Source organism: Mauremys reevesii, linkage group 1 (genome assembly GCF_016161935.1).
Source record: "Mauremys reevesii isolate NIE-2019 linkage group 1, ASM1616193v1, whole genome shotgun sequence".
Lineage (NCBI taxonomy): Eukaryota > Metazoa > Chordata > Testudines > Geoemydidae > Mauremys > Mauremys reevesii.
The window spans coordinates 119989469-120010690 of NC_052623.1; the positions used below are offsets into that span (position 1 = coordinate 119989469).

At 45.4% G+C, this 21222-nt stretch overlaps 2 protein-coding genes across 12 annotated transcripts in view; both read right to left on the reverse strand.

Moving 5' to 3' along the window:
* The window catches only part of LOC120395314 (interleukin-1 receptor-like 2), a 43275-nt gene extending 34502 nt beyond the window's left edge, over window positions 1-8773 (reverse strand). For all 3 annotated transcript variants that reach the window (XM_039519628.1, XM_039519629.1, XM_039519627.1), the window contains exon 1: window positions 8407-8773. The gene's annotated coding sequence lies outside the window, so the exon portion shown is untranslated. The remainder of the gene's footprint in view (window positions 1-8406) is intronic.
* A 7535-nt stretch (window positions 8774-16308) lies between these two features.
* LOC120406214 (interleukin-1 receptor type 1-like) overlaps window positions 16309-21222 on the reverse strand; it is a 63986-nt gene continuing 59072 nt past the window's right edge. For all 9 annotated transcript variants that reach the window (XM_039540728.1, XM_039540706.1, XM_039540714.1 and 6 more), the window contains one exon: window positions 16309-18583. In XM_039540728.1, the coding sequence (XP_039396662.1) occupies window positions 18186-18583 (398 nt within the window). In that variant the 3' untranslated portion in view covers window positions 16309-18185. The remainder of the gene's footprint in view (window positions 18584-21222) is intronic.

Here is a 21222-nt window from a genome sequence, read left to right on the forward strand (position 1 = left end):
GGCCTGCATGCAATTTCCCTACCCATCCGTTATAGACTATGCAGCGTATGTGTGTATTTATTCCATATATACACATAAGGCTCACTACATCCACTCTCAGTATGTTGTCATTTGTAGACTGGAAATGGCCATCATTTTGTTGCAGTAATATAAGCAACTTTTTTTTAAAAAAAAAAAAGGTGAAGAATTCTTCTATTGAAACTACAGAAAAATTTAGCGTGCATAAGACAAGTTGAAATTTGAGAAAAACATTGGTTAGCAATCTTAGTCCTACAGCTGATTAAATAATGAAAATAACTTCCATTTCCCAAAATTTCCCAAAATTTCAACCTTTTTGGAATTCTTATGACCAGCTCTGACTATTCCTATGAATAGCATGAGGGGAATATTTAAAAAATTTCTTGCTCAAAAAAAAAAAAATCTGAAATACAGTGCTCTAAGACACGACATGGGAGTGTTACATTACCTAATAAAAGAATCACCAACATGTGTCTTAACATAGTCATCTTCCAGTCAAGTATTGACCAACCCTGACTCCTGCTTAGCTTATGAATTATAACAAGAATCACAAACCTAGCAAATCTGTTTAATTTGTCCTTTTGGGATCAACATTCCTGAAGTGCACAGCAGCTGAAACCCTTCATGATGGACACACAATTTCTTTTAAAAAATTATTCTGGTTTGCAATTAGCAATTCTTGAATCATTTCATATATTAAATTTCACACTAAAATGTGAAGGTAATGTTGATGTACAGAAAATAAAAATGTATTTTTGTCAAGGAATTGTTCACTGCTTTTGTCTGTTTTCTAGTTTTTTAATATTGGAAATGCATGAGTGAAGAACAGTTAATATATGTTACAATGTAAGCACATTGCACCAGCATTTAAAAAAAAAAAAAATTCCATGAAAGTGTAAAATTTGTTATCCGAGTGCGAAACCAGGGATACCAGAACAAGAAACCAGCGGTATTAGCATTCAAAATGTATAAATCCGAATATTGCGTTTATCAACCTTCGTTTTAAGCAGAGAAAATAAAGGGTTAATTTATATATACAGCCCTTTTACTACAAAACAATTTTTGTTGGCCAGGGCCCAAGTAGCACAAAGTTATTGCTCTGCATCCTATTGCCCAGTCACTCCTGCATTAGCCTTTATTTACCACTCTTACATGTAAAGAGCATGACAGATTTTCAAATAAACCCTTAAGTGCCCGAATGCCTGTTCCCTACCATTCCCCATTCTGGTCCCAGTACACCACCATCACTTTTCTGAACTCTCTCCCCAACAAGTTTTACTTTCATCATCAGCGTTCAATGCAAACGATGTGCAACAGAAACAATGAAGCCATTCTCACGAACTTCCTGCAGCCAGTTTACCCCAGCCCTCAAAATATACTACATAAATCTCTCCGAGCCGGCCCACTCCACTTCTGGGCTGCATGGAGGGAAGAAAGTTTCCCACTCCAGGGACTTAAGAGTTTAGTACTGCTACTGCCATTAAGAACAGGGTGGATAAAAATCAATGTTGTTTGGTTTTTATTTTTTAAATAAAAAATGGATTTTTTTGATAAAACGCTTTTAGAGGGGGAAAAAACTATCTAAAGATAGTTTTAATTAAGATACATTATAGCTCGAAGATAGTTCATCATGGAATAGGGATTATAAATTCTAATTCTATAGTATGAGACAATATATTCAATATGCCATCATGTGCCAGCAATGCCCCGCTGCCATGTACATTGGCCAAACCGGACAGTCTCTACGTAAAAGAATAAATGGACACAAATCGGACATCAGGAATGGCAACATACAAAAGCCCGTAGGAGAACACTTCAATCTTCCTGGACATTCTATAAAAGATTTAAAAGTAGCCATACTTGAACAAAAAAAAAATAATTCAGAAACAGACTTCAAAGAGAAACCGCAGAACTAAAATTCATTTGCAAATTTAACACTATTAATTTGGGCTTGAATAGGGACGGTGAGTGGCTGGCTCACTACAAAAGCAACTTTCCCTTTCCTGGAATTGACACTTCCTCATCAATTATTGGGAGTGGACTACATCCACCCTGATTGAATTGGCCCTGTCAACACTGGTTCTCCACTTGTGAGGTAACTCCTTTCTCTTCATGTGTCAGTATATTTATGCCTGCATCTATAATTTTCACTCCATGCATCTGAAGAAGTGGGTTTTTTTACCCACGAAAGCTTATGCCCAAACAAATCTGTTAGTTTTTAAGGTGCCACTGGACTCCTTGTTATATTCATGTAATGTTTAAGAAAAGTTTTGTAAATGAGTTCCAATAGTTCATGGATTAGGGACCCAATTTTATGGGGTTCCACAGGCTTCTCTTTAGATTATTTAGGTTAATCTTTCTATCTACCCAATGCGACTCAGTGCTCAGTCTAGACAATACCATCAGAGATGCTTAGTTTTGCAGTTCTCAAACTGTGGATTTGTGTCTCCAGAGGTAACATGCATGTTAACAGCAAAAATGTTTTTAAATAAATAAATAATAGAGAGGTGAGAAATAACAGACCTCAAGTCTATTGTTGCTCTGCAAATTTGTATACCCAGAGTCAATCCTTTACCTCTCTCTAAAGCGCAAAGTTTCAGAAAGTTCAATGAATAGAAGATTGTTGGGGGTGGAATAAATCTGGACAAGGAGAAGAAGTCTGGAGATAAATGTGAGAAGCGAGGAACATATGTTTTTTTGTTATAATATTATATGTTTGCTGTTGAAGAAAAAAAATCCAGAATACTTAACATTGTTTTATTTAACTAAAACAACAATTTTAATGTCTGTCTGGTGATGTTCTCCTCCTAATACAGCATGGCAAGAAAATCCTTCAAATAATAATGGATTACCTGTTGAATTGGAGATAGTTCACCTCCTAATGACTTCATAAATATCTGCTTCAATTACCTTTGGTAAATGAAATCATCAGTCATTCATTTTCTGATATAGCTATAAAACTAATCAAAATAAATCAGTTTAAAAATGTATAGTGTGTACCTTCTAAAAATGAAACCTACAACTATCTCTGAGTTGTGAAGAATATGTATTAAGGTTATAACAACCAACAAGAATGCACTTTTATGTAGAAAACCATGATTAAATCAAGTCTTCCTGACTAGTGATTTAAATCAAATCCACCCTGATTAAGAACACATGATTCAAGCTAAGTTAGAGACTCTAGATCCCTACTTTAAATTCTCTTTGCCTCAGAATCTCCCTTGCTGGCCAGATCCCCCAGGAATACTCCTTCCAGCGTGCTTCTTTCCCTAGTCCTTTCTACATCCTCCTTCTGTAACTCTCAAATGCAGGTTCCTCCATTCCTGGTCCTCCTCCAGACCCCTAAATCTAAGCTGCTCTTCAGTCAGCTTTCAAAAACAGAACGAAAATTTCTTAGATTTCATAACAAGCACATACAGATTTAGCCACACAGGGATATCTTTAGAAGTTTGAGTGAATGATGAAAGAGCTCTTCTCCGGAATGGATATTTCTGCCTGAATTCTGTTTTTCCATAGTAGCAAATGCTATAGAATTTATGTGCAAGAACTTTTGTCAATGTGGCAAACACCCCTCATAGCCTGATTTGTGAAATAAATTCATGTTGGAAGTACTAGTTGCTCATATATTAAATAACTGTATATTCCTATCCACCTATGAATATTAAATAGAGAACAAACTGAACAGTTATTTTGCATATTAATAGCATTCTTTAAAGGAAGCTCATAAGTGGCCTGTGAGCAGAGATGTAAATTTAAAAGCTACCTAAAATTAGTCCTGTTTTAAGGAATACGAAGGAAACTGTTACATTTTTCATCTTAATGAGCTAACATGCATTTTTTTACCCAAAAAAGTAATTGTTAGGCATCTCTATAACTTCCCACCTTGTCAACCTAAAACTAAGGCATACACTTAATAAAGTGAATCAAATAGGGATCAAAGTGAAGTGGATAAAAAATCACCTCTCATGTAACTCTCTCACCTCCAACCAAGAGAGCATTGGGCTATAGGTAGGGGAAGTTCTGTCCAAACAGACTCTTCCCAAATGGTACTTAATGTGTGTGCAGTCAGAGGCAGGGAGAGGCCACACTGTAAGGCTGTTGGAAAGATGAAATATTTTCTCACTGCTTTGAATCAGATAATATCCATTATTTAATATCTTCAAATATGAGTAGTTTTAACAAACTTTGCAGAATGTATGCAATGCACTTAATGATTTGCAATTTTATTTTCTGCAATTTGTCTTTGCTGTTTTAAAACATAATTTTACACACACAGTTTATAGTAAAATAAAACAAAATATTTAATACTTTGACAAATCGGTCTGTTTAAGAAAGGATTGCAACTTTATCATCATCTGGAACCTTTGGGGGAAAAACTCTAGGGAACTGCATGAAAAAAAAATATTTTCATTTCTCCTTCATGTCTGGATTTAAAAATAGACTTGAGCAGTGCTCAAAAAGGGAGAATGGGATCCTTGTTTGTTCTCCTCTCCAAGAGCACGGAGCCATTTCCACTTTTACACCTTTGCCTGCACTAAAAATTCCTCCTTTTGTGAGTGTATGACTATAATAGGTTGCCAAAAACATATATGAGGTGTGGTTCTATACAAACTCTGTCAAAAGTGCACTCTCTTACCTAAGTCTGGTCCTGTGTTTGTTCAGTCTTATTTATCAATTGCAATCACATATATTAATTTTTAATGTTTTTTATACCTGCAGAGCATGCTGGATTCTGCCTCTGTCCCTCAGAAGTGCTTTTTGGCTTCCATTGTCGCATGCAGCATTGTTGTAGCCCCAGGATACCAGAGAGACAAGGTGTCTATCTATTGCAGGGGCAGCCAAACTTACTGACCCTCTGAGCCACATATGACAATCTTCAGAAGTTAGAGAGCCGGGGCACACAGAGGTGAAAGGAGGACCGGTAAGAAAAGGTGCAGTAGCTACCGGCAAGAAAAGGGAGCATTCTCTCCCTCTCTGACTCCGCCTCCTGGCTCCAGCAAAATTGAGGGTCCAGGAGCCTAGCTAGGTTACCTAGGGGTTACGGTGGACGAAAAGCTGAATATGAGTCAACAGTGTGCCCTTGTTGCCAAGAAGGCTAATGGCATTTTGGGTTGTATAAGTAGGGCCAGCAGATCGAGGGATGTGATCATTCCCATCTACTCAGCACTGGTGAGGCCTCATTTGGAGTACTGTGTCCAGTTTTGGGCCCCACACTACAAGAAGGATGTGGATAAATTGGAGAGAGTCCAGCGGAGGGCAACAAAAATGATTAGGGGGCTGGAGCACATGACTTATGAGGAGAGGCTGAGGGAACTGGGATTGTTTAGTTTGCAGAAGAGAAGAATGAGGGGGGATTGATAGCTGCTTTCAACTACCTGAAAGGGGGTTCCAAAGAGGATGGATCTAGACTGTTCTCAGTGGTAGAAGATGACAGAACAAGGAGTAATGGTCTCAAGTTGCAGAGGGGGAGGGTTAGGTTGGATATTAGGAAAAACTTTTTCACTAGTAGGGTGGTGAAGAACTGGAATGGGTTACCTAGGGAGGTAGTGGAATCTCCTTCCTTAGAGGTTTTTAAGGTCAGGCTTGACAAAGCCCTGGCTGGGATGATTTAGTTGGGTTTGGTCCTGCTTTGAGCAGGGGGTTGGACTAGATGACCTCCTGAGGTCCCTTCCAACCCTGAGATTCTATGATTCTATGAATATTCGGGCCGGGTCTCCCCTCTGGCCCCACCTGCTGCCCACCCAGCACCTCCACTGAGTGTGCCCCGGCCCCCCTTTGCTGCCCCTATACACCTCCCTGGGTCCCGGAGCAGAGCATTTGTCTCTCCCTGTCCCCTGCAGCTCCATGCTGCCTGCCTGCATTAACTGCCACCACAGGGTCCTAGTGCCCCTTTCACTACAGCCAGGGCAGTCTGCCCTTCCCCCTTGGACCGTTTCATTTTCCAGTGGGACCCTCCACCAGTACAGCCGCCCCCCCCCCCCCCGCCCACAGTCACTGCTCTTGCCCCACGCTGGGCAAGGGGCAGCCCCAGTGAGGGGCAGCAGCGGGGAGGAGGCGCACATGTGATGGCAGCCGCGCCCTCTCCCCCGGCATGGCACCCACCACAGGAGAGGCGAGGGGGATTCCTGGACCTGAGAGGGGCCCTAGGATTACATGCAGTGACAGTGGGGGGGAGTGAGTGTGCTGCCGTGGGGGAGAAGGGGGTCCTACTGCAAATCTCGCTGCTGCCAGCAGGGACAGGGCTGGGGGGAGTCCTCCTCTCTGGCTCCAGTCCCAGGGCAGCCTGTCTGCACCCCAAACTCATCCCCAGCCCTGACCCACCCCAGAGCCCACACCCCAGTCAGAGCCCTCATCCCCCCTGCACTCCAACCCTCTGTCCTAGCCCTGAGCCTCTCCAACACCCCAAACCCCTCATCTCCAGCCCCAGCCAGAGCCCTCATCCCCCTGCACCCTAACCCTCTGCGTCAGCCGAGTCCCCTCCCACACCCCAAACCCCTCAACCCCAGCTACATCCCAAATCCACCCCCAGCCTCACCCCACAGCCCTCACCCCTGCTCCCCCTCCCTCTACACCCCCTCTTATCTCCAAACTCCCTCCCAGAACCTGCACCCCCTCCCTCCCATCCCCAAACTCCCTCCCAGAGCCTGCACCCTGCACCCCTCCTGCACTCCAGTCCCCTGCCCCAGCCCAGGGCCTGCACCCCAGACCTATTCCCCCACCCAAACTCCATCCCAGAGTCTTGGGCAGGTGGGGGGTAGAGTTTGAGGGGGCAGAGTTTGGGCAGGGGCAGGTTCTGGGCACCACCAAAATTTCTACAAACCTGCCATCCCTGCCAGCAAGAGCTGGTGCACCATACCGGGGTGGACCGGCTTCCTGAGGCAGCAATTTAAAGGGCTGGAGCCCAGGGCCCTTTAAATTGCTGCCAGAGCCCTGGGGTAGCGGCGGCGGGGCTCGGGTGGTGATTTAAAGGGCCCAGGGCTCCTGCCGCTGCTACCGCCCGGGCCCCTTAAATCGCCGCTGGAGCCCCACTGCCACTACCCCAGGGCCCCAAGGACAATTTAAAGGGCCCGGGCTCTGGTGGCCATTGAAAGGGTTCGGGGCTCCTGCTGCCTCTACCACCCCGGGTCCTTTAAATAGCTACCGGAGCCCTGCCGCCGCTACCCCAGGGCTCCAGCAGCAGGGCTCCGGAGACGATTTAAAGGGCCCTGGAGGGTAGTGGCAGCAGGAGCCCCGGGCCCTGCTGCTGGAGCCCTGGGGCTCCGTCAGCAATTTAAAGGGCCCAGGGCTCTGCTGCAGTAGCAGCAGCTAGAGCCCCGGGCCTTTTAAATCACCCCATTTAAATTGCCCCCGAACCCCAGGGCCCCCAGCCACCTCTGCAGCTGAAAGGGCTTGGGGCTCCCAGCTGCTGCTACCCTAGCCCTAGCCCCAGCCCCAGGGCCTTTAAATCCTGATTTAAAGGGCCTGGGGATTTAATGGCTCCGCCTCTTCCGGTGGAGGCCACACCTCTCCTCCTGATTCCGGAGTACCAGCAAGTCCTTTAAATTACTTTCACCCCTGGGGGCACACCTGCCAGAGGTCAGGGATTCAGCCTCGTTGGGAAGTACCTACCGGGGCTCAGGGCTTCAGTTCCCCAGGAGGCACCTGATGGGGTTCAGGGCTTCAGCCCCACTCCTGCTGAAGCCCAGAGTCCTGCCATATGCACCCAGCGGGGCTTAAGCACCGTGACCCTTCTCAACACTGGACAGAAGCCCCTACCTCACGACCAGGCAGAGGTCCTGAGCTCCCCCACCCCCAGTCTAGTAGGTGGAAAATGGTGGGGGTGTCTCATTGGGGAGTTCTGCAAGCCACACTTTAGTGGTAAAAGAGACACATGCAGCTTCGGAGGCTCTTCCAGTCACTTACATCTGTGCAAACCCACTACAGACAATGGGCAGTACAGACACCAGCTAACTGTAGCATTTAGTCACCAGAATCTTATTGTTGGAGATTGTGCAAGATGGAAAGAACCCACCGCGAGGGTGCAGGGCTAAAACACAGCGGTAGGAGGGTCAGAATCTGTTCAGCTGCCAATTAAACACCTCTGATACACAAATTATTGAAATACACGTGTGGAAACCTGTGCCGTTGTGAATCACCTTGCAAAACAGAACAAGTTAGTTAGCTAACCCCTCCCGCCTTGCCCCCATCACGACAACTTCTCCTCACGCCAACCCTTGGGTGGGCAGGGAGCCACTGGCCTTTAGTTCCGTATTTTAAGGGCAGAGGGGAGGAGAATGGCTGCAGCTCAGCTACAGCTGGGAAGAGAACCTGGTGCCCCCACTAAAGGGAGCAGGCAGGTTTCAGATCGCTTCTCCCGCGTTTCCAGCCCAGGGAGGCAGAAGCCCTTACCTGTGGGTGGAGAGGGGAGCGAGCTGGCCCCTCGCTTCAGCTCGCTTGGGAGGGCGCCAGCCCCTGGCAGCTCCCTCCCGGGAGACACCAGCCAGCCCAGGCACGCTGCTCTCTGGGCGGGGAGACGGGACACGCCCCAGGCTGGCGGCGCTCGGGGATGGTGGGTGGAAGCCGGGCGCTCTGCGGGGATCCTGCCCCTGCTCCCGCCTGCCCACCCTTCCCAGTCGCCTTGGCCGCGCCCCCAGGCGGCAGCGGGGTAACCCGGGCGCCGCCACGGAGACAGGGGCCAGGCACCAAGTGTCGCTGCGCGGCCGCCGGAGCCTGGTGGTGGGAGCGGCTGGGCGGTGCCCTGGGGCCCAAAACCAGCCCGGCCTCTCCCCACCCATGCGGTGGCCCGGCTCCTCCTCCCTCCCACGCCTGAGCTGCAGCCGTGTAGTCCCTTCCCCACCGTGCTGCACCGTGCAGGCCGCTTTGCAGGCGCTCGGTGTAGCCGGGACGAGCCCCGCGCTGCTGCCGTCCGAGGCGGGAAGTGGAAGGCACATTGGGGAGTAATCGATCGTATTTGAGATTTAAAACACTTTAAATCGCCGTGATTTGGGATTGCAGCCAAGGGGCCGCGTGGTTGCACAGGCCCTAATCTTGCGTCAGGCAGCAGCAGGAAAAACAAGCCCGGGCACAGAATTTAATGTTTGATTGAACACAAATTTGACATCGCCAGTCGCCACACACGTGTTTTTCCATGAACACGTGCAGGAAGGTATGTCACGCACTAGTACAAATATGATTTATCAGACAGCAGATATAAGTATTTTGGCTCTAGGCTCATTGAAGTAATTTTCCTTTCACTGTACAGTACTGGCTTACAAGCAGCAGTTTCCTCATAGCGCACCTCTGCCTCACGCCTTAAAATACCTTGGGAGCACAGCCTGTACTGGAAGTTGCACATAAAGCCTGCTTGGCAGACCCGGGCTTCTCACTCCTCTACGTATGACATTTCTTTCAACTTTGACTCTCGGTCCCACAATGGAATGGATTGCAGTTCCGACTTACGACGCAATTTTCAGGAACCGATTGTGCCGTAAGTCCGAGGACTGCCTGTACATACTTAGAACTGGAAGAGGAAGCAGGTAGAGCCAGCCAGAGAGAAAGCAGAGGGAATCTCTCTTCTCTCTGTCTGAGCAAAAAATGCCATCTTGGATTTTGACACAGGCCTGCAGAAAAACGTTTGTAATCCTTAGGCAGGAACTAAGGCTATGTCTACACTGCACACCTTACAGATGCACACTGTCGCTGTAAGGTACGCCGTGTAGCTGCTCTTTGTCAGTAGGAGAAAGCGCTCCTGCTGACAAAATAAAACCACCCTTAACCAGGGGGCGCTTTTTGTCAGTAAAACTTCCATCGGTCGGGGTGGGTTTTTTCATACCCTGACTAACTAAAGTTTTGCCAGCGAAAGTGAAGTTTAGACATAGTCTTAGGTGAATCTTACTTTGGACATTGTTTCTACTGGTTTTTAATCACAAGTCCTTGAGATGACACAGTAGAGAGTAGTTGGACCAGTCTGTGGCCTGGTCTACACTAAGAGTTTATACTGAATTTAGCAGCGTTAAACCAAATTAACCCTGCACCCGTCCACACCACGAAGCCCTTTATATTGATATAAAGGACTCTTAATACCGATATCTGTACTCCTCCCCGACGAGGGAAGTAGCGCTGAAATCGGTATTGCCATTTTGGATTAGGGTTAGTGTGGCTGCAATTTGACAGTATTGGCCTCCGGGAGCTATCCCACAGTGCACCATTGTGACCGCTCTGGACAGCAATCTGGACTCGGATGCACCGGCCCGGTAGACAGGAAAAGCCCCGCGAACTTTTGAATTTAATTTCCTGTTTGCCCAGTGTGGAGAGCTGATCAGCACAGGTGACCACGCCGAGCTCATCAGTACAGGTAACTATGCAGTCTGAGAATCGAAAAAGAGCGCCAGCATGGACCACACATAAGAACATAAGAACATAAGACTTAGCCACCATTTGTTTTAACCCCCTGCCCTATTTATTTTTCATTCCCTAGTTTCTTGTATTATGGGAATAAGTAAATAACTTTACTTTTTCACTCTCCACTTCATCATCACTCACTTTATATTATATATACCATGTCCCCCCCCTCCTCTTCTTTTTCCAACTGAAGAGTCCTAGCCTCTTTAATCTTCCCTCATATGGGACCCTCTCTAAACCCTAATCATTTTAGTTGCTTATATCTTCTTTCTCTTATTCCTTTTCCCTTTTCCCTAACATCCTTTTTTTTTTTGCTTTTTCTGCACACTGCGCACTCAGTGAGAACAAGAACTATCGAACTATCTCAACTCTTTTTTCTTTTTTGACTCGTTGTAAATTAGCCCCCCCATCATTGTATGTATAGTTGGGGGGTTTTTTTTCCAATGTGCATTACTTACATTTATCCATTTAAATTTCATTTGCCATTTGTTGCCCAATCACTTAGTTTTGTGAGATCTTTTAGTGTCATCTGCAAACTCCAGATCATTTATGAGGAACTCTAATAGATTAGTAAGACACGTAACCACACGGGAGGTACTGGATCTGATCTCTATATGGGGAGAGGATTCCATGCTAACAGAACTCCAAAAGCCGAAATGAAAAAACATTTGAAAAAATTTCCAAGGCCATGATGGAGAGAAGTCACGCCAGGGACTCAGTACAGTGCCGTGTGAAAGTTAAGGAGCTCAGACAAGCCTACCAGAAAACCAAAGAAGCAAACGGACGGTCCGCGGCAGGGCCACAAACATGCCGCTTCTATGCTGAGCTGCATGCAATTCTAGGGGGGTCTGCCACCACTACCCCACCCCGTCTGTGGATTCCGAGGTTGGGATAATCTTAGCCATGCCTGAGGATTCTGCGGATGGGGAAGATGAGGAGGAGGAAGAGGAGGATGAGCTTGCAGAGAGCACACAGTACTCCATTCTCCCCAACAACCAGGAGCTTTTTCTCATCCTGACGGAATTGCCCTCCCAAGCCACTATCCCAGACAATGAAGCCAGGGAAGGGACCGCTGGTGAGTGTACCTTTGTAAATATAAGACATGGTTTAAAAGCAAGCGTTTTTAAGATAAGACTGAGAATATATTATTGCCCTTATATAAATCCATGGTACGCCCACATCTCGAATACTGTGTACAGATATGGTCTCCTCACCTCAAAAAAGATATACTGGCACTAAAAAAGGTTCAGAAAAGGGCAACTAAAATGATTAGGGGTTTCGAGAGGGTCCCATATGAGGAAAGATTAAAGAGGCTAGGACTCTTCAGCTTGGAAAAGAGGAGACTAAGGTAGATATATGATAGAGGTATATAAAATCATGAGTGATGTGGAGAAAGTGGATAAGGAAAAGTTATTTACTTATTCCCATAATACAAGAATTAGGGGTCACCAAATTAAATTAATAGGCAGCAGGTTTAAAACAAATAAAAGGAAGTTCTTCTTCACGCAGCGCACAGTCAACTTGTGGAACTCCTTACCTGAGGAGGTTGTGAAGGTTAGGACTAACAGCATTTAAAAGAGAACTGGATAAATTCATGGTGGTGAAGTCCATAAATGGGTATTAGCCAGGATGGGTAAGGAACCGTGTCCCTAGCCTCTGTTTGTCAGAGGATGGAGATGGATGGCAGGAGAGAGATCACTTGATCATTGCCTGTTAGGTTCACTCCCTCTGTGGCACCTGGCATTGGCCACTGTCGGTAGACAGATACTGGGCTAGATAGACCTTTGGTCTGAGCCAGTACGGCCGTTCTTATAATGATTAATTTTCCCTGAGGACTTGGGATGCATTCGCAGCCAGTACAGTTACTGGAAAAGTCTGTGAACATGTCTGGGAATGGAGCAGAAATCCTCCAGGGACATCTCCATGAAGCTCTCCTGGAGGTACTCCAAAAGCCTTTGCAGAAGGTTTCTGGGCAGCGCAGCCTTATTCTGTCCTCCATAGTAGGACACTTGACCACGCCATGCATGTAGCAAGTAATCTGGTATTATTGCATGACAAAGCCTAGCAGCGTATGGTCCTGGTGTTTGCTGGCATTCAAGCAACATCCGTTCTTTATCTCGCTGTGTTATCCTCAGGAGAGTGATATCGTTCATGGTAACCTGGTTGAAATATGGGAATTTAATTAAGGGGACAGAGATGGCCATTCCTACTGGGCTGTTTGTCTGTGGCTGAAAAGAAATCCTTCCTTGCAGGTAGCCAAGAAGGGGGAGGAGGGGGGGCGGTGATTGGCGCTGAGCTTTTTTGCGTTTGGCTAGCAGGGATCTTCCATGATACCAGCCACGTGGTAGGGGGAGGGGTAAATCGATCATCCCAGAGAATTGGATGGGGGTGGTGGTTCTGGTGCTGCACGTTAACAGGAAAGAAGCAGCACTCAACGGGCTTTGCTTGCTATTTGGGAAAGGAGGGCGCTGGATATATGAAGGCTGCAGAAGCCGAAAGCCAATGGCTTACCATGGCCGCATGCAAAGCGAATTCTGCTGCCCGGACCTGCGTCTGTGATCTCTAACATCAAAGCCACAGGCACTTAATATTAAGATGCAAAATGCGACCTTGTACTGAAATCACATGTGCTATGGAAGGTGAATAGTGTTGTTCACCGTGAAAGAGTATAACCATTGTTCTGTAAAATATATCTTTTTAAATACTTCTCTCCCTTTTTTCCCCCTCCCTCCTGCAGCTGCAAATTTTTCAAGCCTCCCTTCTCCGTCCCGAAGGCTCTCTCAGATAAGGCAGCGGAAAAAAAAAAAAGACACGAGACGAAATGTTCTCGGAAATCATGGAAGTGACTCGCAATGAAAGAGCTCATCTGAATGATTGGGAGGACATGGTCTCAAAGTACAGGAAAGATGCCAGAGACCGTGAGGCGAGGAGGGATGAATGTGAGGACAGGAGGAACACCCGAGATGAGAGGTGGCAGCAGGAAGATCGGCAGGAAGATCAGAGGTGTCGGCAGGAAGATCAGCGGTGGCGGGATGCAACGCTGGGGCTGCTGCGTGATCAAACTGACATTCTCCGGCATCTGGTGGAGCTTCAGGAACGGCAGCAGGATCACAGAGTGCTGCTGCAGCCCCTGTATAACCACCCTCCCGCCTCACCATGTTCCATAGCCTCTTCACCCACCAGACGTGTAAGAACGCGTAGGGGGAGGCTCCGTGCACCCGCCCATTCCACCCCAGTGGACAGCCCAACCAAAAGGCTGTCGTTATTTTGAAATTTTTTTTAGTGGCTTTTTCCTTCCCTCCTATCCTCCTCCCAAACCCCACCCGGGCTACCTTGTCAGTTCTCTCCCTCTTTTTATAATTAATTAAATAAAGAATACATGATTTTTAAATGAGAGTGACTTTATTTCCTTAGAAAGCAAGCTGTAATCGAAGGGGGAGGGTGGGTTGCTTACAGGGAATGAGTCAATCAAGGGTGGGGGGGCAGTTCATCAAGGAGAAACAAACACAACAGTCACACCATACCCTGGCCAGTGATGAAACTGGTTTTCAAAGCTTCTCTGATGCACACCACTTCCTGGTGTGCTCTTCTAATCGCCCTGGTGTCTGGCTGTGCATAATCAGCAGCCAGGTGATTTGCCTCAGCCTCCCACCCCGCCATAAAGGTCTCCCCCTTACTCTCACAGAGATTGTGGAGCACACAGCAAGTAGCAATAACAAAGGGGACATTGGTTTGGCTGAGGTCTGAGCGAGTCAGTAATGTGCGCCAGCGCACCTTTAAACAGCCAAATGCACATTCTACCACCGTTCTGCACTTGCTCAGCCTGTAGTTGAACAACTCCTGACTACGGTCCAGGCTGCCTGTGTATGGCTTCATAAGCCATGGCATCAAGGGGTAGGCTAGGTCCCCCAGGATAACAACAGGCATTTCAACATACCCAACTGTTATTTTCTGGTCTGGGAAGTAATTCCCTTGCTGCAGCCGTTTAAACAGAGTAGTGTTCCTGAAGACGCGAGCGTCATGAACACTTCCCGGCCATCCCACGTGGATGTTGGTGCAACATCCCTTGTGATCCACCAGTGCTTGCAGCACCATTGAAAAGTACCCCTTGCGGTTTATGTACTGGGTACTCCAGTGCCAAGATAGGGATATGGGTTCCATCTATCGCCCCACCACAGTTAGGGAATCCCATTGCAGCAAAGCCATCCACTATGACCTGCACATTTCCCAGAGTCACAACCTTTCATAGCAGCAGATTAATGATTGCTTTGGCTACTTGCATCACAGCAGCCCCCCTAGTAGATTTGCCCACTCCAAATTGATTGCCGACTGACCGGTAGCTGTCTGGCGTTGCAAGCTTCCAGAGGGCTATTGCCACTCGCTCATCAACTGTGAGAGCTGCTCTCATCTTGGTATTCTGGCGTTGCAGGGCAGGGGAAAGCAAGTCACAAAGTTCCATGAAAGTGCCCTTATGCATGCGAAAGTTTCGCAGCCACTGCGAATCGTCCCACATCTGCAACACTATGTGGTCCCACCAGTCTGTGCTTGTTTCCCAGGCCCAAAATCGGTGTTCAATGGCTAGAACCTGCCCCATTACCAGCATGAGCTCCAACATGCCGGAGCCCGCAGTTTGAGAGAATTCTGTGTCCATGTCCTCATCACTCTCGTCGCCGCGCTGCCATAGCCGCCTCCTCCTCGCCTGGTTCAACATAGACTGCACGAGAATGCGCGAGGTGTTTAAAACGTCCACGATTGCTGTCTTGAGCTGAGCAGGGTCCATGCTTGGTGTGCTATGGCGTCTGCACAGTTCAGCCAGGAAAAAAGGCGCAAAACGGTTGTCTGGTGCTGCTTTCACAGAGGGAGGGGTGAGGCTGTACCCAGAACCACCAGCAACAATGTTTTTTGCCCCATCAGGCACTGGGATCTCAACCCAGAATTCCAATGGGCTGAGGAGGCTGCGGGAACTATGGGATAGCTATTGGATAGCTACCCACAGTGCAACGCTCCGGAAATCGACGCTAGCCTCGGTACATGGACGGACACTGCCGAATTAATGTGCTTAGTGTGGCCGCATGCACTTGACTTTATACAATCTGTTTTAAAAAACGGTTTCTGTAAAATCGGTATAATCCCGTAGTGTAGACATACCCTGTGGTAAGAGGATAATTCTTTGTAGGATGGTACCGAGGGAAGTGGTATGAGAGCCAGCCACAGACATGGGGAAAGGCCTTGGAAAGCTCTGTGAATCATGAAGGAAACAAAAGGGGCTACAGAAAAGATACTGGGACAAAATAAAGCCAGTAGCCTTCAAAGAAACAGAGAGGGTCTAGGAGTCAGACTGGACTTCTGCTTTCTTTTCAGATTCCAAAGCTAGACCCACACCCCCCTCCCCCGAGAGGTTCAATGAAAATTCCTACCCAGCTGTCACCGTAGTAGCTGCCTTACAGAAGGGATTGGAAAATGAGGCAGGCTGACAGGCTAACAAGGACACTGTTCCAAGAATAGCCTGTGGTCTTAAAAAGCACTGGAACTTGAGTGATAGGAGACCAAAGGCACAGTAAGACAGGAGTTGAAGGAATGTAGTACAGACAGACAGACAGAATGATTGTGTGAAGACACGCAAGACATTGCATAGCAATAAAAACTAAGTGCAAGATTATATAAATGTATTGCTTAGGTTGTCAGTTTAAACACAAAAATAGGAAATGCAATCATGAAGGTTCCCATATCATCTGCATGATTATATTTATACACCATCGACTCAGTTCACTATTGGGAGAAGCAAATGCTACCCTTGACTTCTGCCAACAAGTTCAATCTTCTGTGTTGTCATGTATTTTTACCAAATTTTGAAAGCTTTCCAAAACTGGAAGTTATACATTAAAATCTAGTGGACAGTACAAAGAAAAATAAATTCAATATAACTTTAATAGGGACAAAATATACCACTGGAGTTTCTGATGTATCTTTTACGATACAATACATATTCAAATTTAAAATATCTAGCTTACCCCACACTTTTCCTCAGTAGATCTCAAAGCACTTTACAAGAGAGGCAAGTATTATTGCCATTTGACTCTTTGGGAAACTGAGGCACAGAGAGGCAAAGTGACTTGCCCACATTCACATAGTAGGCCAGTGGCAGAACTGGAAATAAAACCCAGAAAAACAAGTGTTGCCCATATCACCACTTGCAATTACTTAATTCATCATCATCATCATCATATTTGTCAAAACAAAGGATTAATGCTTTGTACAGAAATTAACCCTTCAAGAGGTGCAAGTTTACCCATTTTTTCTAAATTAGGTCAGCAATAAAGCTTGGCATCTTCTACAGAACTGGTGTCCTGGTCCTTGACAAAATATAATTAATGGACAGTTTTAAAGCAAGGAATGTCAGAATGATCATACTGTAATCAGTATATGAAAATATTTAACTCAAGCCTGAGTAATTTATAGATTTTCATGGAAATATTTGAGCATCAATTCAAGAAAATTCAGAAATCAGGGGTTTTCAAAAAACATCTGACACTGTGTACACAGTCCATTTTTAGCACTCAAGCAACAAGACTCCAAAATTGCACACAACATTAAATCTAATGACTTGAAATGTATATCTAATTATACAATATGTAAGATGTGGGCAATTTAATATTGCCATGGGAAAATTAACTTCTGCATCTCCTTATTCTTTAAATTTACAACCTTAATGCTATGTTAACAGGTTTTTGGAGGGCAGGAAGGTTCCCCTCAAAAACAAAGGAGAGAGAAAATCCTAGCTGCTCCACTTTGGAATGTGTACTAGGACATTTGTACAGCTCCAGATTTCAAACTACAGTACTATCTACATACAGAAACTCAAGTGTAGCACAATAGTTCAGCAATTACGTTGTGTACATGATGAATTAAAAACAGCCAGCTACAAATGACACTTTAATATTTGGCCAATTGAATTGACTATGTGCAAAAAATCTGATTTTTGTTCGGAGTGGGATAATGAAACATATACACTTATCAGTTAACTCAATCATCTGAGTAGATTTTCCTTAAACATTAAAAAATACAAAGACCAAACATTATACACTTCAGTCCCAAGAGGATTTTTTTGAAGATAAGATTGAAAACATTGGTTTATAATAAAAATGTTTCTAGACTTACAGAATCAGCTACTGCAAGAGTTGCTCTAGAAAGTAAAATGCTGAAAAAAGGTTAAATTCTTTGACCGGCCAGTACAAGGTCCCCTTCTTGTCTTATGTCTCCCTCTCACCTCGGACAATACCACATGATGTAATATAAGGATTCTTCTTGTAGTGGATTGAACAAGTCCATAATTAATAGATTGCAACACATGTATGAACTAGAGTTTTAATTGTTTCATTCAAAACTAGTTTTCCAGACCTAAACCCATCATATAAAAGTCAGGATATAACAACGCTATTTCCTTCATTTTCATCCTTTTTCTATTTGGAAAAAAAATGTCTTTAAAAGTGCAAAAAATGTTTTTCGTTTTCCTTACAAAAAATATATTTCTTGATGAAGTCCTGCAGTTCTTGTTACAGGCCACTGCAATATTGAAACAATGCTTCAGAGTGTTCTGTTGATCTGCTCAGGGGAATGGATGGTCAATCAGTTTTTCAAATCTGTCGATGATGATGTTGTGGAGGCTTTAATCCTGTAAGTCTCCAAATGAGATGGACAGTGTATAACACATATGGGTATCCTATGACCAACCATTTAAAAAGCAGTTGAAGTGAGCTGCTCACAGCTGTTAAAACTGAACTTGGGTGTCATCTTTCTAACATTATTGTATGTGGAGAATTAAAGGCTGTTGGTAGTAACTGTAGTTCTGAGGGAGACACACTTTGTCTGGGTGGCATTTGGTATCGTACATTTTTCCAGAATTTTGTACTTGCTGAATGAGATCTCTCTGTGAAGTCCCCTTTCCATCTGATGGCCCCATACTTTTGCTTAATATATTTGATAGATTCTGGCATGTTTGTGTAATCCTTTATTTTATCCAGTTCAATTAGAATAACGTTAATTCCATCACGGATAAGAGCATCGTACACAGCCAGTTGCTGTTCAGAGGTATCTTCTAACACACTATAACAGGATGATTCTGGTACTAACACAATTATCACTCTTCTGCTTTGGTTGATTTTTTCATCAGCGATATTGACAACAGCTGTAAACAAAGAAAAGCAGAGAGAGGTTTTTTTACTCCTGCAAAAGCTTATACAATGTTTGTTACTTTCATTTTTTGTCTGTTTAGTTTTCAGAAACAAAGATGTCTTACTTGTTTCCTTACTCCATATTATTCATTGAAATTACACCTGTCGCTGTAAAAAGTTGGCATTGTTTAAAAAAAAAAAACACATTAAATCCTACATATCTTTAGATAAAGCTACCAAATCTCATTAGTATATTAATACATGCAACAGGCTTGCTTGCCCCTGTGCTTTAGAGCCTGGGGCTAAGCCAGCCCTGATTACAGGACAAGCCACACCTGAGTTGAATCAAGTGATCCCAGAGTAAAAGTCATCAGGAAGCTGCAGGGAAGGGGCTCAGGCAGAGGGAAGCTGTGGGCAGAGCCGGTTCCAGGGGTTTTGCCACCCCAAGCAGCCAAAAATTAAAAAAAGCCACGATCACGATCTGCGGCAATTCAGCGGGAGGTCCTTCGCTCTGAGCGGGAGTGAGGGAACGTCCGCCGAATTGCCGCCGAATACCTGAAAGTGCCGCCCTGCTCCGGAGTGGCCGCCCCAAGCACCTGCTTGATAAGCTGGTGCCTGGAGCCGGCCCTGGCTGTGGGGGGTCTCCTGCAGTGGTCCCTGAGGAAGGCGCAGTTCCTGAGGGCAGAGGGGCTGTTCCCAGCTTAAGCCGGGGGAGATTATATTGTGAATGTTCTAAGAACTTTGATAATTTAATAAAAGGCCCAGACCCAAGAAGGGCTGTGATTGAACGAGACTGCATGGAGTTTGCTGAAGGAGCCCTGAAGAAGAGAAAAACCAGGGCAGGACACTGCAGAGGCACCCGCTGGCCATGAGAGGATGGTTGAGTGGCAGCTGGCCCCGGTACACTAAGTATGTTGCAACCAGACCATCAGGAATAAGTATCAGTGTGGGAAAAAAAACAAATTCCTATGAAAACTAAAGCAAAAATACTCTGGGCCTTAAATAGTGCCCTGTAGACTGCTCAAGGAAGTAAATTTCAAACAGGAGGACCCCCACCCATGAGAAGGCCTGCTAACGAATAGAAATTTCTAGGAAATGACAGCAAAAGCCAATGGCCTACACTACAGAGCCAATGGCCTACACAACTTAGGCCTGGCCTACACTACAGAGTTATGTTAACGTACAGCAGCTTATGTCAACCTGACTGTGTACGTGTCTACACTACAATGTTGCTCCCGCTGATGTAAGTCGCAGGCTTTACTGACCTAATAACTCCACCTCCATGAGAGGCATAGCACTTAGGTCGATGTAGTTAGAGTGACACAGTGTCTGTGTAAACACTGTGTTACTTACATCAGCTGTTGGCTGTCAACCCCACATGGGGTGCTCAGCTGGGGCCCAACAGCCCCCACACTGCCCTACTTAAGTCAGTGCAAGCGCTTCCACTGAGGATGTGCAGCACTGGCAGAAAGAGGGTAGCGTGGACATGAACCGCTGCTATAATTACTGCAGTGGCTCTACGGTGACCTAATTTACATCAACTTAACTTTGTAGTGTAGACAAGACATTAGCCACAGAGACCTAGTGTAGGACAAGCAATATAAATATTCATTCTAGTAAAAATAAGTTATCTGCATTACTAAGAATTTATTTAGAAATATGAATGCCTTCTGCTAAAATTCTATCTTAAGACAAAAGTATGTGTAACCCACACGCCTCCTAGGTATGGTGTTCTGTCCCCTCTAGTGGCACTAAGACCACAGAGAGAGAGAGAGAGAGAGAGATTTAACTAAGGCTGTAGAGCAGACTCATTAGAGACACTTGGCTTTTAGCTCATACATTAGAGGCTCACGCATAAAGCACCAGAGATCCCAGCTTCGATCCCGCCCACCAAGGACCAGGGTCTGTCGGTGTTACACATGTTCATATGGAAAAGCTTGCTTTTACAATACTAAGCACATATTGATTAGTCTGACAAACTTCCAATAGAGACTTATTTGGTTAAACAATTTGGAAAACATAGACCAATTTTTAAGCTCGGTTTTACTGATTATTTTATAGTGCATAAGTACAGCTGAAAAAGTGTATACAAGACCATACACAAATAACTCAGAGTGGTCTCCCCACCTTCTCCTCAGGAAAGCAATCAGTGAAAGATCCTTCCTCAATTTCAGAGCCAAATGTTAGAATCTTAGTTTCAGCAATATATGGCAAAAAGAAACATTCCCTCAGGATGTCCCTTTTTAAAGGCACTTGGAGAACATATTGTTCTGCTCATATTTAGATTAGAGTCATGCATTTTCTCATCTCCTACTGATCTTTTCTGATACTGGACACAAAAGAGTTGCTTTGTAATAATTTTTATTTTAAGTTGCACCATTTTGCCACACTTAAGTGCCCTCCCTCCCCCCCGAGTCATTCAGACGAGTCATTCAGATTTTATTTGCTTTTCATGGGCACTTGTCAGAGTGGAAAAGTAAAGAGGTACATTTGCCGGAGGTGAAATGACACTCTACAGTGACTGCCATGACACTTCCCTCCCTTCACAAGTGCTGCTCTGCCATTGTTCCTGACCCTGTGGACAAGGAAGGCTGTTGCCAGTCCTCTCCCTCTGATCAGCACACCAGACCCAGCTGCATAAGCAATCTACATA